Here is a 13840-nt window from a genome sequence, read left to right as displayed (position 1 = left end):
GAAGAAAGGCGCTTTAAGTGTCAGGTCATGGGGAAATTGGATTAAAGACAATACCTTTGACGTGGATCAGTCAAGAAAGTAACGTGTAAGTCGAGTCCAAATAAAGAAAAATTAATGCACTTGAAATGGAATTTATTTCATACTTTTATAACAAAACACATTTTCCATCACATGATCATCCCTGTGCCATTGTCTGACCAATTTAGTCCATATTTACGGGCGCAGACTTTCTTGATGTTTCTCTCCAGTAGTGCCGAGTTCATCTTGCATCATGGAAACCTTTGGGAAATAACTGAAGTATTTTGGGATGCACTGCGTTGGTACTCAATGCACATCCTCAACGACATATGGACGACCAGTTAAGGTTACAAACTCATTTTATTCCCTAGAATCGTAGTGTGAACCGTTAGTTTCCAGGGTCAAACTAAACAGACCGCCTCGGCGGTTTTAATGAGACCGCTCAAAGCAACGCAATAGAACTTGCAATACCAGATCAACGAATCGAAATTGTATTCACGGAGTTTCAGTCTGATTATTACAATGACAATCCCCACTGATTGGCATGTATTGTTTTTGGGCCTGGTAGACTACATCATTTACAAGATTTACTATATGCGACATTATAACAAAGGTCAAAGCAGTTTTAGTTATGCAGTGCACTTGGATAACCGAAGTACATGGCCACGGTTTTAGACGCCAGTTCGATTTTATTTCAAAGTAAACAAAAGCAGATAATACAATGAATTATAGACCCCTTCCAGGGATTTCAACATTACGCTCTACTTCCAGGCTTTAAAAAGTGATTCGCGGTACCAGGAACAACACAGTCTAAGGCAGTGTTTCTTATGCCGGTCCTCGGCGACTCCCACACAGTCCAGAGTTTCCTAGGTCCCTACAGGGAGCTGGGAGGGAGCAAAGACAGACTGCCGGTGGGTCCCCGAGTACTGGATCGAGAAACACCGGTCTAATGTAATCACGTGCCGTCACTTGCTGTGTTAAAAAGGACGAAAAAAAACAGGCCTGTGCATGGCATTGTTATACTGTGCGGAGGCTAAATACACACATTGTCAATAAAATGCTAATTAGGCCCAGCCTTGCTGGTGTTGGGTATTCGACACACGTTTAAGATGGAATGATAGGTACTTAATAATTCAGCTGAACTTGTAGCAATGTGTTTTAACTATCAAATTTGAAATGTAATCCAACATACAGCATTTTAAAAAGAATTCTTAAACATCAGGGGTATCGAATTTTAAAATCTCATTTCATACGGGAAAAGACTTCATATTTGTGATGAAACTGTCATATCTGTTCAGACGTCACAATATTCCTTTTCTAGACTTACCATACTGCATTAAGTCATTTACACATCACCAACTCATCCATCACCATGGAACAAATTTTGTACTGCAGAGCTATGGTAATGCATGGGATACTACTGTGTTCTATAGACAGCTTGATTACAAAAATGTAACAGTCCTTAAAAGGGGGGGGGGGACACACACTAACCAAATTTAATTGTAGAACAGAAACCTTAAAGTATAAGAACAAATGGTGAAAGTTATTTCAAAACACTGACCATATGTTGTGGAGCTGAAACGTGTGGTTTTTAGAGACTTTATTTAAATGAAGCAATTGCTTAGTATTTAGTGTCCTGCTTCAAAGCAACTGGATCGAGGGGGAAAAAACACAAGTTTGTTGTGGATTTTGAGTCTAACAGTAACTACACCTACGCCACTGACAGTGGGGATTAGACAAAATAAGTAAAAGTTCTCATAAAAGAAAAGGGGGGAAAATGGCTGGTGAAGGATGGGGGATACATGAACCCAAACTATGCAATTTCAGTTGTTTTAAACTACTAAACAACCTACTGAAAGACTGATAGAGCTCATACAAAAACAAATGCAAAAAAAATAAATCTGTTAACGTTTTGCTCTGATAAGATGCAGACGGTGATAAGTTTGTTTACTGATGCGGCAGTTCATCCATCCTGTGTCACTGTGTTAAGTTTTCTGCTGCCAAGATTTACCTGTAGTCTTGCTACATGCCTCTCTGGCCACTAGAGGGTGACAGATCCCTTCTGCATGTAGTGTAAACAGTTCAGCCTTAAAGACTCATATTCAAAACATTGTAAAATTAAAACAAAAATAAAAAAAAAACCCAACCCATGAAGAAGCCATCATTAGGAAACAGATGAGATGGGGTTTAGGGGAGAGCCCATTTGTGTAAGTACTTTATCTAGCCACTGGAGGGGCCCATGCAGGTGCACTTCTATCCAGCAGGGGGTGCTGGTGACATCTTGACGGTGATACTCTGCTCCCCAGCCCTGAGGACCCAAATAAAAATCAGTCACTGCCAGTCTAAATTTATATACCCACCCTTTTATTATGGTCATTTAACAGATGAGACGCGTAAAAGGCACTCACAGCATATAGTATTAATACACAAGATTTGTAAACTTTTTCATGCATATTACAGTTTTACTCAGCATGTTTGAGGTCTGCCAGCTATTAAATTAGCTCTAGCAGCAGAAATTCTTTACTGTGAGGAATGAGCCAAAACGGCCTGCTTTACCTTGACAAAGCTCATGCGGATGGTGCACATCTTGGTTAGCTCGTAGACGGCCTCGAAGCCGTGGTTAACTGACTGGGCCAGCAGCTGAGCAAACTCCTGGTTGTTGAAGATCTTGAGGCTGCAGCCGCTGGGGATCTTGCAGACGGTGGTGGGGTGGAAGCCGTGGTGGTAGTTGCAGTTGCGGCTCTGCACGAAGATGCTGGTGTCGCTTAAGCACTCGGCGTAGACCTCACCTCCTACATAGTACAGGTGTACCCCTGTGCGTGATGGAGGATGGGGTAAACACCATGAAAATCAGGAAAGGGTGGCATCTTCCACATAATTAATGTTGCCAGTGTCTGCTTCAATTTAAGAATCCCAAATGCAAAGACTCTTGGGAAAAGTGCACTGAACCTCACCTCCTAGCTGTACACACTATCAAAACATAATATTTTAAACGACCACGATAACCAGAAACACAGGTGTACAAAAGGAAAGGGGCAGGGAGTGCGAGAGGTCGATTGTGCACCTTTGCCAATGTGACGGCGGGTGTTCTCGATGGTGGAGTTGCGGTTGACGTTGGACAGCAGACCCAGGCAAAAGCGGTTCTTGTTGTTGGACGGGTCGGTGAAACCGTCCACCAGCACACTGGTGGAGGAGGCGTGGTACGCCTCACCCACGCGGTTGTTCAGCTCGTAGTAGACGATGGAACACCAGTGAACAGGCTCTTGGTATTCCACAGGCTGCACGTCTGCGTGGCGGGGAGGGGGGGGGGGGGGAGACAGGGGGTGGCAATGCTTAAGCAACCAGCATCAAAGTAGCTGTACTGCTGCGTTTGCGCTCTTGGTCTGATCTCACCTCCTCTGGGCATGTTCTGGGGCACCATGCTGCTCCCCGTCTCCATGGACTGGGAGTTGTCCTGGCCCATCTGCTCCTCAGGGGGCATGTAGGCGGGGGGTGGGGTGTCAGCTGGAGGCGAGAGACCACAAGGAGACCACTTACGACCAAAGGCAGCAGCTGCAGACAAATGGCTCCCACCACAATCTCTCACCTCCCCCCCCCAGGGAAGATGAGCCATAGATCTATACGTGAGGAACCCCTCCCAAGAAATTTTAAGCTTTTAATGCACCATTCCTGTGTTTTCTAGATAGATGTGTGTCGGTTTTCTTTGACTCTTCCATTTGTACAAACAGTTAAGAATGGAAAAACATGGACTGATACAATGTAAGCTGGCAATGGGGACAAGTAGGGCTGGGCGATATATCGATATTATATCGCATATGTGCAATAAACACCAGGGCTTCAGATGACAGACAAAGCATTTGGCCGGACGCCAGCTTTTCAGTGCTATACAGACATTTATTTACGCCCATTATTTCGTAAGAAGATTAGTAGTATGGCTTAAATATTAATGAGATGTGTTTTGTAATACCCAAAAGTTAGTAATCTGTATAAACTTTATGTTTCTTAAATTCGATTAGCGGAGCACACCACATAATACTGTTTTGGTATACAGTCGTCCCTCGCTTATCGTTAATCCGTTCCAGACTCTACCGCGTTAAATGAATTTCCATGAAGTAGGATTCTATATTTCTTTATTATTCGGCTGCACCTGTCGTTGAAGGATTTGCGGGGGTGCTGGAATACATAGGCTTACCTTCCATACGTACAGTAATTTTAATTTTAATTGTAATACAGAGGTGTATAATTGACTCAGACAACCGAGCTCGCGCTGTATCATTTTCACTGTCTATCAACTTTTTAATGAATAATTTTTATTTGAAAAAAAACCATGATAGAGTGAAGCCCCGAAAGTCGAAGCGCGAAATGGTGAGGGACGACTGTACTACGGTTTGGTATACCTCAGTGCAATATGCACTGAAGTCCTGGTGAAGAAGGGCAGCCACGACATCTTTTAAAAGAGGAGATCTTGTGGATCAACAACGTAAAAAGACATCAGCGGTGTGGTGGTACTTTTTGCAGTTCAAAGTCTGACACATTTATTAAACATAAGGATATGGCGTATTTATACGGCATATCCTAATGACTTTTGGACGTCATACAAAGCCTCATTAATATTTTAGCCATACTACTAAACTGCTTACATTTTTTGCCTTAATAAATGTCTGTATAGCACCGAAAAGCTGGCGCATGGCCAAATGTTGCGCCTGTCATCAGAAGGCCTGGTGATTATTGCACATGCACGATGCAATATCGATATATCATCACCCAGCCCTAGGGACAAACATCATGTAGCTTCTCCCCCTCCCTACAGATCAAAATATTTAAGGGTCCAAAAACACGTCCATTGTAGCTTAAGAAAGGGGGCGGGGTTCTGTATTTCCCATGTGTAAAATGACAGGTCATTTTGCACGGTGTCTCACTCCTGCAGCATTTTTATTTTGCAAGACAAAATATATTATATATATTGTATGAAACTGACAACAAAAAAAATCAGTCTAGGTCTTAATGGCCAATTTATAATTGTGCACAGAATCTACAGCAGGTAACCGCATAGCCATCTAACCCTTATATCAGCTGACTGGGAAATGGGCTCTGTTCCTGATCAGAGCGCCCACCAGCAAGAGCCTTCGCTAGCCTGCTGAGTCGACACGTTCATCATCCGCTTCTAGCGACCCATTAGGAGGGAACCGGCTCTCAGTGTAACCAGGAGCACGAACGCCGCCAATCCCCGCTAAACTCAATGTGCGACACCCAATAGCCTGCCTAACGACGAAAGCGAGCGAAGCTTCACGCCAAACATCAAGGAAACAGAACATTACACTGTCCGTGCATTATTAAATCTTTAACACGAAGGTATTTACGGTACAGCAGCCTTCCAAAACACAACAGCCTTGAGTTGTACATGTTTTTCCCAAACAAATATTTTCGAATCGCAGCCTGACAAATCTAATGCAGCAGCGCTGAAAAAGAACTAAATACTAACGGTGATGTGCTGCTGTATTGTCTAGACCATCATGTGACAGATTCAAATAGATTCAGGGCAAAAGGGGAAAAAAGCTAAATAAAACAATAAGGAACTCCACAAAATAGTGGAGCTCAGCAAGAGATCCAAAACAAAAATAACAATTTTTCCAATTGTACAACAATTTTCAAAACTGATGGACATTTACCTGGCAGCTGGAAAGGACTAGATGGTCCAGAGCTGGCGGGGGAGCTGGGATAGGTACCGCTGGAGGCCGGGGAAGGTGGGTAAGGAGAGTTGGGCGAGACATGTTGCTGAAAGGACTCTGGGAAGGTGGCGTTGAGCGGCATGTGGGGTTCGTTGTGACTCAGGTTCCGGAACTGCACCAGCAGACTGTGCTGGGGGTTGAACTCACTGTGGCGTGGCACCAACACAGGGGGCAACACTGGGAAAGCAGCAAGACAGAACAGCCCGGTTACATTCAGACCCAATAAACATGGCGGACAATGAGGGGTGGGGGGATGGCGAATTTCAATCCCTGTCACGTGGCAGCTTTAGAACGGAAGACGGACGCAGCACAACAGCACGTATCGGGTTCCGGCTCTGACAGAATCACGTCCACCTCCCCAAGCGACACGCGATACAGGCCCTCGATCCCGAGCCACCCAGTGCTAGCTGGCGAAAAGCGGGGGGGGGGGAGGGGCAGGGAAGCGAAAGGCCACAGCAACAATCAGGCCGCCTCCTTGGGAGAAAGGTCTAAAAGCATTGAGAAAATGGATAGAAATCACTGGCGAAATCGAATTTAAAATGTTCCATTTGCCATCTGAAGCATCCCGCCGGACATCTCCTGTAATCTAATAAGAATAGCGGACCCTGAACTCCGGTTGACAGTCGCCATTACCCCGTGCCGATATTTTAAAAGCTTTCCCCCGACAGCTAAGAAATGTATGCGGAAAAATATTAATCGTGCCTCAGAGGCTTACCATGATCTAGAAGCCGTTTACTGGGCCCCTGGCCAATTACATAAATGCATCTAGCACAACTGCGTGCAGTGTATACTAATGATGCTTAAGTTAACATAGCGACCGATATTCTTGGAGGAAGTGCTTTGTTTTTTTTGTTTTTTTTTTTAAAAACTGCTACAGGTGTACAGCACGGTATTTGGGATCTAAGTTGCTGTTGGCAACCTACCTGGGCTCTCCACACGCTTGTAGTGATAGGGGTTGATGCAGACCTCCTTCTGCTTAGAGCCGAAGGGGTACTCGCACACTTCCAGGGGCTTGAGCTCGTGGTGTGACTGCAGGTCGGGCCAGCGCCATACCCGGCAGTAGATGACGTGCGGCAGGCCCTTGCGGTGCGACACCTGCAGCCGGCCGTCTAGCGAGCGCGGGATGGTCACGCACTTGCTCGGCTGCCCCGGGCTGCTCAGGGCCTTCTCCAGGTCCTCCATGGCCCCCTTCTTCTTCTTCAGCTTCTTCACCAGGGCGTCCACCGCCTTCTCGGCCCATTTCTCCTCCTCGTCGCCCTGCTTCCAGCCCAAGAGGCGCTTCACGGCCGGGCTGGTGAAGGAGAAGAGGCTGGACATCGAGGTCATAGCGCTGGGTCGCAGCAACGAGGGGAAGGGACGGATCTCAATAGACCCACTCTGTCCTTAGCGGCGGTGTGTGGGGTGGGGGTGAGACAGTATTGGGGATCAGGGAGGGGGGAGAAGGAGGGGGGGAAGGGGAGGGGAGCTGGTGGTAGCCTAGCAGCACCAAGGACAGGAAACCGAGTCAGGAAGCAGCTGCTGGTGCTCAGGAAGGCTGGGAGCGAATGGGATGTTGCCGTGGGATGGCTGTGCCAGGAAGGGCAGCTCCAGGGCTGAACAGCAAGGCCTGGCAGGGGGGCGGCGTAGGCTGCCCGTGCGCGGAGAGGGTGACCGCAATGGCTCCAGAGCATTCAAAAAAAAAAAAAAACACAAACAAAAAAAAAACAAAAAAACCTCCTCACCCAACAGAAGGAGTGCAGAACACCTACAAAAAAAAAAACCAAAAAGAAACAGAAGACCAAGTCAGCTCAGAAACAATATGACGACATCACACAAGATGCAGGCTCCACACATGGCCAGCGACCCTCCAGCTGCTGGAGATACGAGTGTCTCTCTCTCTTAGAACCAGCCGGCTGACCCAGGGCTGGGAAGCGCCCGGGGTGGGGTGGTGAGCCAGCCCAAGGCGCAGCTGTTGAAAATGCTGAGAGAGCAACGCCTGCATGTGTACTTGGGGGGGGGGGGGGGGGGGTTGCAGGCTGTTGAGAGGGGCTTCCTCTGGCCCCATCCCAATGCGCTCACCCCCCCCCCACCGGCTCGCAGCTGCCAAACATCCCAGCCTTTCTCCGACACATTTTTGGAACTGGAAAAGAAGGCAGAGCCGCGGCCCCCCCACCTCCAGACCTCACACCCCCAAAAAAAATGCTCATATCCTCCATCAGGAGAAGGAGGACGAGGAGGAGGAAGCAGGTGGCTCCTTTCCTGCGAAACAGGCAGAGCAGCATGGGGGCGGAATGAGCAAGCCCATCACAGACTGACCTTGGGGGGGGGGGACGCCGAACACAGGAAAAACCCTGTTCGTGGCACACAGAACGGCGTGTTTTTACAGACACAGAGCGGGAGAGAAACAAAGGGACAGCTGGCTTCATAACCCGAGGCTAACTGCTGTCTTATGCTGGCTGCGCGGTGACCACCGTCACTGCTGAATGGCACCCCTTGGGAATAAACCAGGCCTCTTCACCTTGCCCACGAGCTAGGCGATGAACTGGGGGGGGTAAGACCACCCACAGAATAGGCGTCAGCTCAGATAAAATGCCATGTGGCACCAGAGGGGACATAAACCATCCGAGATCGTCCTGCATTGCACACCCCGCCGCTGTGTGACTTTATATTTCTTCACGCACTATGATGTGAATCATGTCAAATGTCACTGGTTATGACTCAAACCCAAGGGCGTCAGTCAGAGTTACATACGGGTCTCCTGCATCTGCCGCACGCCAAGTTCGCAAGATGTCCCCGCAACTGTCCCCAGCGAATGCAACTCAAACGTTCAAGCATCAACCAGCGAGGCTGCTGAAACGGCTGTAGCGGGGCCCAGTCTTATTTTCCGTTTCAAAACAAGAGGCTTTCTGAGCAGCTGACCCCCCACCCCCACCCAAAGAGGTGGTCAGGCTGCTGGACACCGGGTTCTAGCTACAGCAGTCGTGGGAAGGGAGGGCGGAAGAGTCAACACCACACAGAGAAAACAAACTAGTTGGTTCAGGTGCACAAACCCCCCCTACATCAGCATGTGGCCCCCCAACACTCTTCTTCACCTGCAGCAAACCCCTATGAATTCTACCCAGCCAACAGAAGCACAGCTATTCACGCTCACGCCGATAATCACATGTCCACCCCCCCCCTTCCACATCTTTGAGAACTTCCTTCCACCTCCCACTGTGAACCACTGCAGACACAAGACAGGACTACAGGGCAGTCTTTCCATCACTGTAGATGCTGCAGTCACACAAGGACGCGCCCACCTTGCGCTCTATCGATTTCCCGGGGCTCCAACGGACAGAGAGCTTCTCATTGCGGATAACCCCTGGAGACCAGAGTCATCTAATGGACCAATCAGTTACACAGCACTCGCTCCATTTAGAACAGTCTATCCAATCGGTTACAGGGAACTCATTCCATTTAGCACAGTGTGTCCAATTCGATTTGACTCTTGCGCGTGGTTCATCCTGAATACAAAACAGCCGTGTATTTCATGTAGCAGACTTAGTCATGCTGATTTAGATAATTACATCTGACTGTTGTACCAGCCCCTGCAACCCTGACTAGGATAAGCGGTAAAAAAGTATGGATGAATGGATGATCCATCAGCAATTCGTATATGCAGAACATTATCTTTTTTATATATATATATATATATATATATATATATAAAAAAAAGGCTTGCTTTCACCTTAAGTCATCTGGAGCTCATCATCTCAGATGTCACTGCAGTCCACGTACCAAATGACTTAGTCAATCTCAGCAGGCTGACCATTTGCTCTGTGGACATCTCCAGGAGGAGAGCTCACGTGTGATGGGACACAAGGGCAGCCCCTCCAATCCCCCTGGTGACCCATCTGGGGTGCACCAATTTGCGGTCCCAGGGTGAACGTAAGAGCGCTTACTGGAAAAAGGACAGCTGGCTGAGCACGCTCAGGTGGCAGAATGTGGTCCCGTGCATTCCACCGAGGTCTGCGTGTCACACCCCAGTCACCCACTGTCCTATGACTCTTACAGGCAAGGTTCGCACAACCCCTGCGGTCACCTCACTTATTGTAACGCTGACGTGACAAACTAAAGAACCCGCAGCTGCCATATGGAGACAAGCACATCTTTGGTGAGAAGAAAGGGAAGCGATAACCAAAAAAAACCCGCCGGCATGCCACACCTCCACTGTCGTCTGTTGATGGGCCCCATGACCCATGTAGCCAAAAGTAGACCTAGTCAACCACCAGCCAAATGAAAAGCACTATCGTGAGGTTACATTCTGCCTCCACGTGATGTAATGTTAAACACACCATCCTACCTATCAGTCTAATCGCCCTCATGACCACCAGAACAAACACCGTACAAGCTGGTATCCTGCATCCCCTCTTATGCACTCAGCACGCTCATATTCCCATTAGAGCACTTGGAAATTCGCAATTTACCATTTAATCAATGTATGTGAAGATAATACAGGTACATAGAAGTAGCGGGTGGATGATTCTTGGGTGGATACTTTCCATACGCCAAAGTTGTCAGTCTCCACTACTTGCAGATGCACTTTCACTAAAAAGTTAACTGTGGGTTCGGAAGTGGAGAATTTTAAGCACAAAAAAAGCATGTGACAAAACAAGTTGACCACTATATCAAAACTAGTTCGAAGACAATATTAATTGGTTTGGGTGGTCCAATAGGAACCTTATACACACACACACACACACACACACACAAATATACATTAGCAGTTAAAATTAATCTTAATTTCTTGGCAAGATCTGGAAGGACTGATGAGTCTTTTAGTTGACCTGTTTCCCCTGAAACCTATATACAACTATAGTCCTACCTAAAAGGAAAGCGTCTTACAATAAACTGCAAGGACTTCACTGGAGTTTAATTAGCACTACACTAACCAGGGAAACTTGACCACTCCGATATCTTGTGGCCGTATGGATATACACACGACTGGCGGGCATCCATACACCGGCGCAAAGGAGTCAATACTGACGAGCAAAGACACACAAAAGCCTGCGGAAGGGTTCCTCGAAAACACGGGGCCCGGACGAGCGAGCAGCCAAGCGCAAACCCCACGGTGCGGACGAAAGCACAATGGGAGCCGAGCAACAGCAACCCCCTCCCATGTAAAACGGGGAGGCATGAACTCCCGAGCCATTACGCCGAGGTCGCATCTTCGCCGCCATCCAATAATAACAACAATAACACTAATAACGTCTGACCGCCCGAAATCAGCCACGCAGCCCGAAATACGCGGCTGCTGTAAACGGACAGGACTGCATTTAGAGGCGATCGCCGGCCGCCCGTTTTAGCTTCGCTCCGGCGACCGTTAAACTGAAGTAAAGTAACCAGCGGCCGGGCGAGCTCGAGCCTCACGATCCCGGCGCGCGGCCGCAACAAGGACGCCGACCGCTCGGCAAACTTCGGAACAACTTCAGGAAAAAAGCCGGATGGCTTTAGAAACACCCCGCTTTGCCTCTACAATAAAGGCCACTTTTGCGTTTCCCCCCCTTCCCTCTCCCAGGCGGAGCACAATGATGGCCTATTCATTCTGGACTATCTCACAAACTATGCAACACTTAGCAAATATAGTAACCATGATTTACCTACAACGTCTGCATCTGCTCCGACATTAACTGCGTCTTCTTTGTTCAAACGCCCAGGAATAACGCTTCGTTTTACCACATATATTTTAAAAAGACGTATTTGACAACAGACGCCATAACAGAAGACATTCCTCTGTACCCTCGAACAAAAAGAAAAGGGGGAAAAAAACTTTTTTCAATCACTTTTACTCCCCACCCCCTAAGAAAAAACATACCTACCCACTAAAAGGAAGTAATTCCACAATCCACAAAGTAATGTAGCCCGCATAAATTCAACATTAATTGAAACGATCGCATACCTTTAAGAAACTGGAGAGCTTCCCCTAATCTTTCTCCCTATTTTAAAAAAAAATCTCGGACATAAAGTAGTTTTTTTTCCTTTTTTTCCCGTGTCCGTAACTCTCCGCACTCGCTCTCCTCTCAGATGTCCTGGCGTCAATAAGACTGGAGGCGGAGCGCCGCGCTCCGTATCCCTCCGCCGGCTTAAAACTCCGACTCCGTATTGCCGTGTCAAGGCCGTCAGCTTTCCGAACGCGAAGTAATAAGAGAACTTCTTTATTTATTAATAAATGTCTTGGGAAGCGTACGCCTGCCTCCATATGTTTCCTCTCATTGTGCCACCATTCTCTGGGAAAGCAGTCGGTTCCGAGCCCTTCAGTTCCATAACCAAGGGGAAATCTCGGAATTGGACTGGCAAGGTTGGCGTCCATGGCCGGATTTTCTTGGCAAATAGTACGCAGTTTTCGACAGATTGAATTAATTCGTTCTCGTAGGAATGGGATCCCCGCCGCCAAACTGCTTATGCCAATATGCATTTTATTTTTCACACTACTATACGTGACAGGAGTGTTTGTCGTTAAACAGCCTTGATGAGTTGGCAGGGAACCGCGTGGGCCTTCTGGTCAGATTGTTCGTGGCATAGACTAAACATTACTAAACAAATAAATGAAAACGAATCTAAATATGAAGGATACAAGACAAATCAAGGTTCAAAGTACAGCAACCCCGTAGATTATCTTGCCTCAGAATGCCTAAAAAACGGCTGGAAAGTAAACAATGCTTAGTGTCATTTAGCCATCGAACTCTAGTAATGGAGCTGAATAAAACTCTAACAGACATAACTAGTGATTTTGAATAATCCTGAATAATTGTGTTATAGCAGTTGAATAATAGGCTACTGTTTTGTGTTTCTAATCAATTAAAACAACTGTTGCTGATATTAAAAATGAATATGACTTTTTGAGAATCTCTAACTGAAATAGATATTTTTCAGCAACAAAAACCACGGAGTGTTAAATAATCATCCAGACATAAATCTGAAGAAAACACACCTTACTAAATCCCAGTGTATAATATTTGTAGGTGCTGTTTTATGATTGTTGACAATGCAAAATTAAAAGAACAGAATTGCTTGGTCTGAGGTTACAGGTTCTCATCTATGGAGTATGATCAAAAAATATAAAAATTAGCTTGTTTCATTGTTATCACCTCATCTTTGCATGGCTGTTAGTTGTCCACCAATATCAAGCTCAGTGCCTAAACACACCCATAACATCACTGTTTTCTTGTTTCTGTAGTACATTTCTATAGAACATCACCACGGTTAATTCCTAATTTTATCTATTGACACAGTACAGCTTAAATTGGTTTGACATGATAACAGCAGTACTGACCACACTGCTTTGGTCCGTAGGATTATCTCCAGTTTTTCTTCCTTAATGTCATCCCAGTAAATGAAAACACTACGTTTGTGGCCGAATGACAATTACAAGAAGGCCCCATGACACCTGACACCAGACACGCTCCGCCTCTAAGAAGACAAGAGCACATTTTCAACCTTAATTTCCCAGATATTCATTAAGATTGTTGGAGACAGGTAAAAGACGACCTTTCAGGATTAATGCCCACAAACAGGGAAAACACTCACCCTCCCTCAAAGACACCATGGTCAATGGCAAGCATGCGGCCGTCTGGAAAGCTCGGCAAATACACATCATTTCCTTTAGCTTGTTTACCTTTCCTTCTCCTCACAGCTACTTTAAAAACTCTTAGGGTCCAATTTGTCAGATGTCAGCACCAGCACAAAATCTGCACCTGTTTTTTTCTGGAGGGAAGCTCTTAAATATGAATGCTGAAGTCAGCCTCTTCGCTTTACACATCCCTTTGTTTATTGAATTCCTTTGTTTTGTTACATGTGCAGCTGAAGCATTATCACATAGATTTTCTATTTATTTCTTCCGCAGATGCCTTTTACCCAGAGGCAGCAGAATGAGGCTAATGTTTAGAGTGCAAAGATACAGTGAATATTTTGGAAAAATACATAGAGAAGCAATAAACACAGAAAGACAAAGTTAGTTAATTAGATTCAGTGCAGCTGCACTCCAAAAAGTGCATGAAACGGAAAACAAAATATTAACAGAGTAATTATTGCCTGGTGAACTTAGAACCTAACCCAGGCTGCGGAGGGTCCTTAAG

At 46.4% G+C, this 13840-nt stretch overlaps 1 protein-coding gene across 3 annotated transcripts; it reads right to left on the bottom strand.

Annotated features, from left to right (window-relative positions):
• Positions 1–115: 115 nt before the first annotated feature.
• smad5 (SMAD family member 5) lies at positions 116–11802 on the bottom strand. Of its 3 annotated transcripts, none has more exons than XM_023797677.1 (7): positions 11585–11802; positions 6671–7491; positions 5688–5924; positions 3412–3522; positions 3083–3304; positions 2575–2831; positions 116–2326 (listed from the first exon to the last, which is right to left on the bottom strand). In XM_023797677.1, exons 2-7 carry the CDS (start codon positions 7071–7073, stop codon positions 2183–2185), a joined length of 1374 nt encoding a protein of 457 aa, XP_023653445.1. In that variant the 5' UTR covers positions 7074–7491; positions 11585–11802; the 3' UTR covers positions 116–2182. The 3 variants fall into 3 exon arrangements, with proteins under 3 accessions (XP_023653445.1, XP_023653442.1, XP_023653444.1); XM_023797674.1 differs by having other exon boundaries at positions 11665–11802; XM_023797676.2 differs by lacking the exon at positions 11585–11802 and adding an exon at positions 11366–11560.
• Between the last annotated feature and the right edge of the window lie 2038 nt (positions 11803–13840).

Source organism: Paramormyrops kingsleyae, chromosome 10 (assembly GCF_048594095.1).
Source record: "Paramormyrops kingsleyae isolate MSU_618 chromosome 10, PKINGS_0.4, whole genome shotgun sequence".
In the NCBI taxonomy this organism is placed as follows: Eukaryota; Metazoa; Chordata; class Actinopteri; order Osteoglossiformes; family Mormyridae; genus Paramormyrops; species Paramormyrops kingsleyae.
Note: the sequence above shows the minus strand (reverse complement) of the source record. Positions and strands in the feature narration are given on the sequence as shown.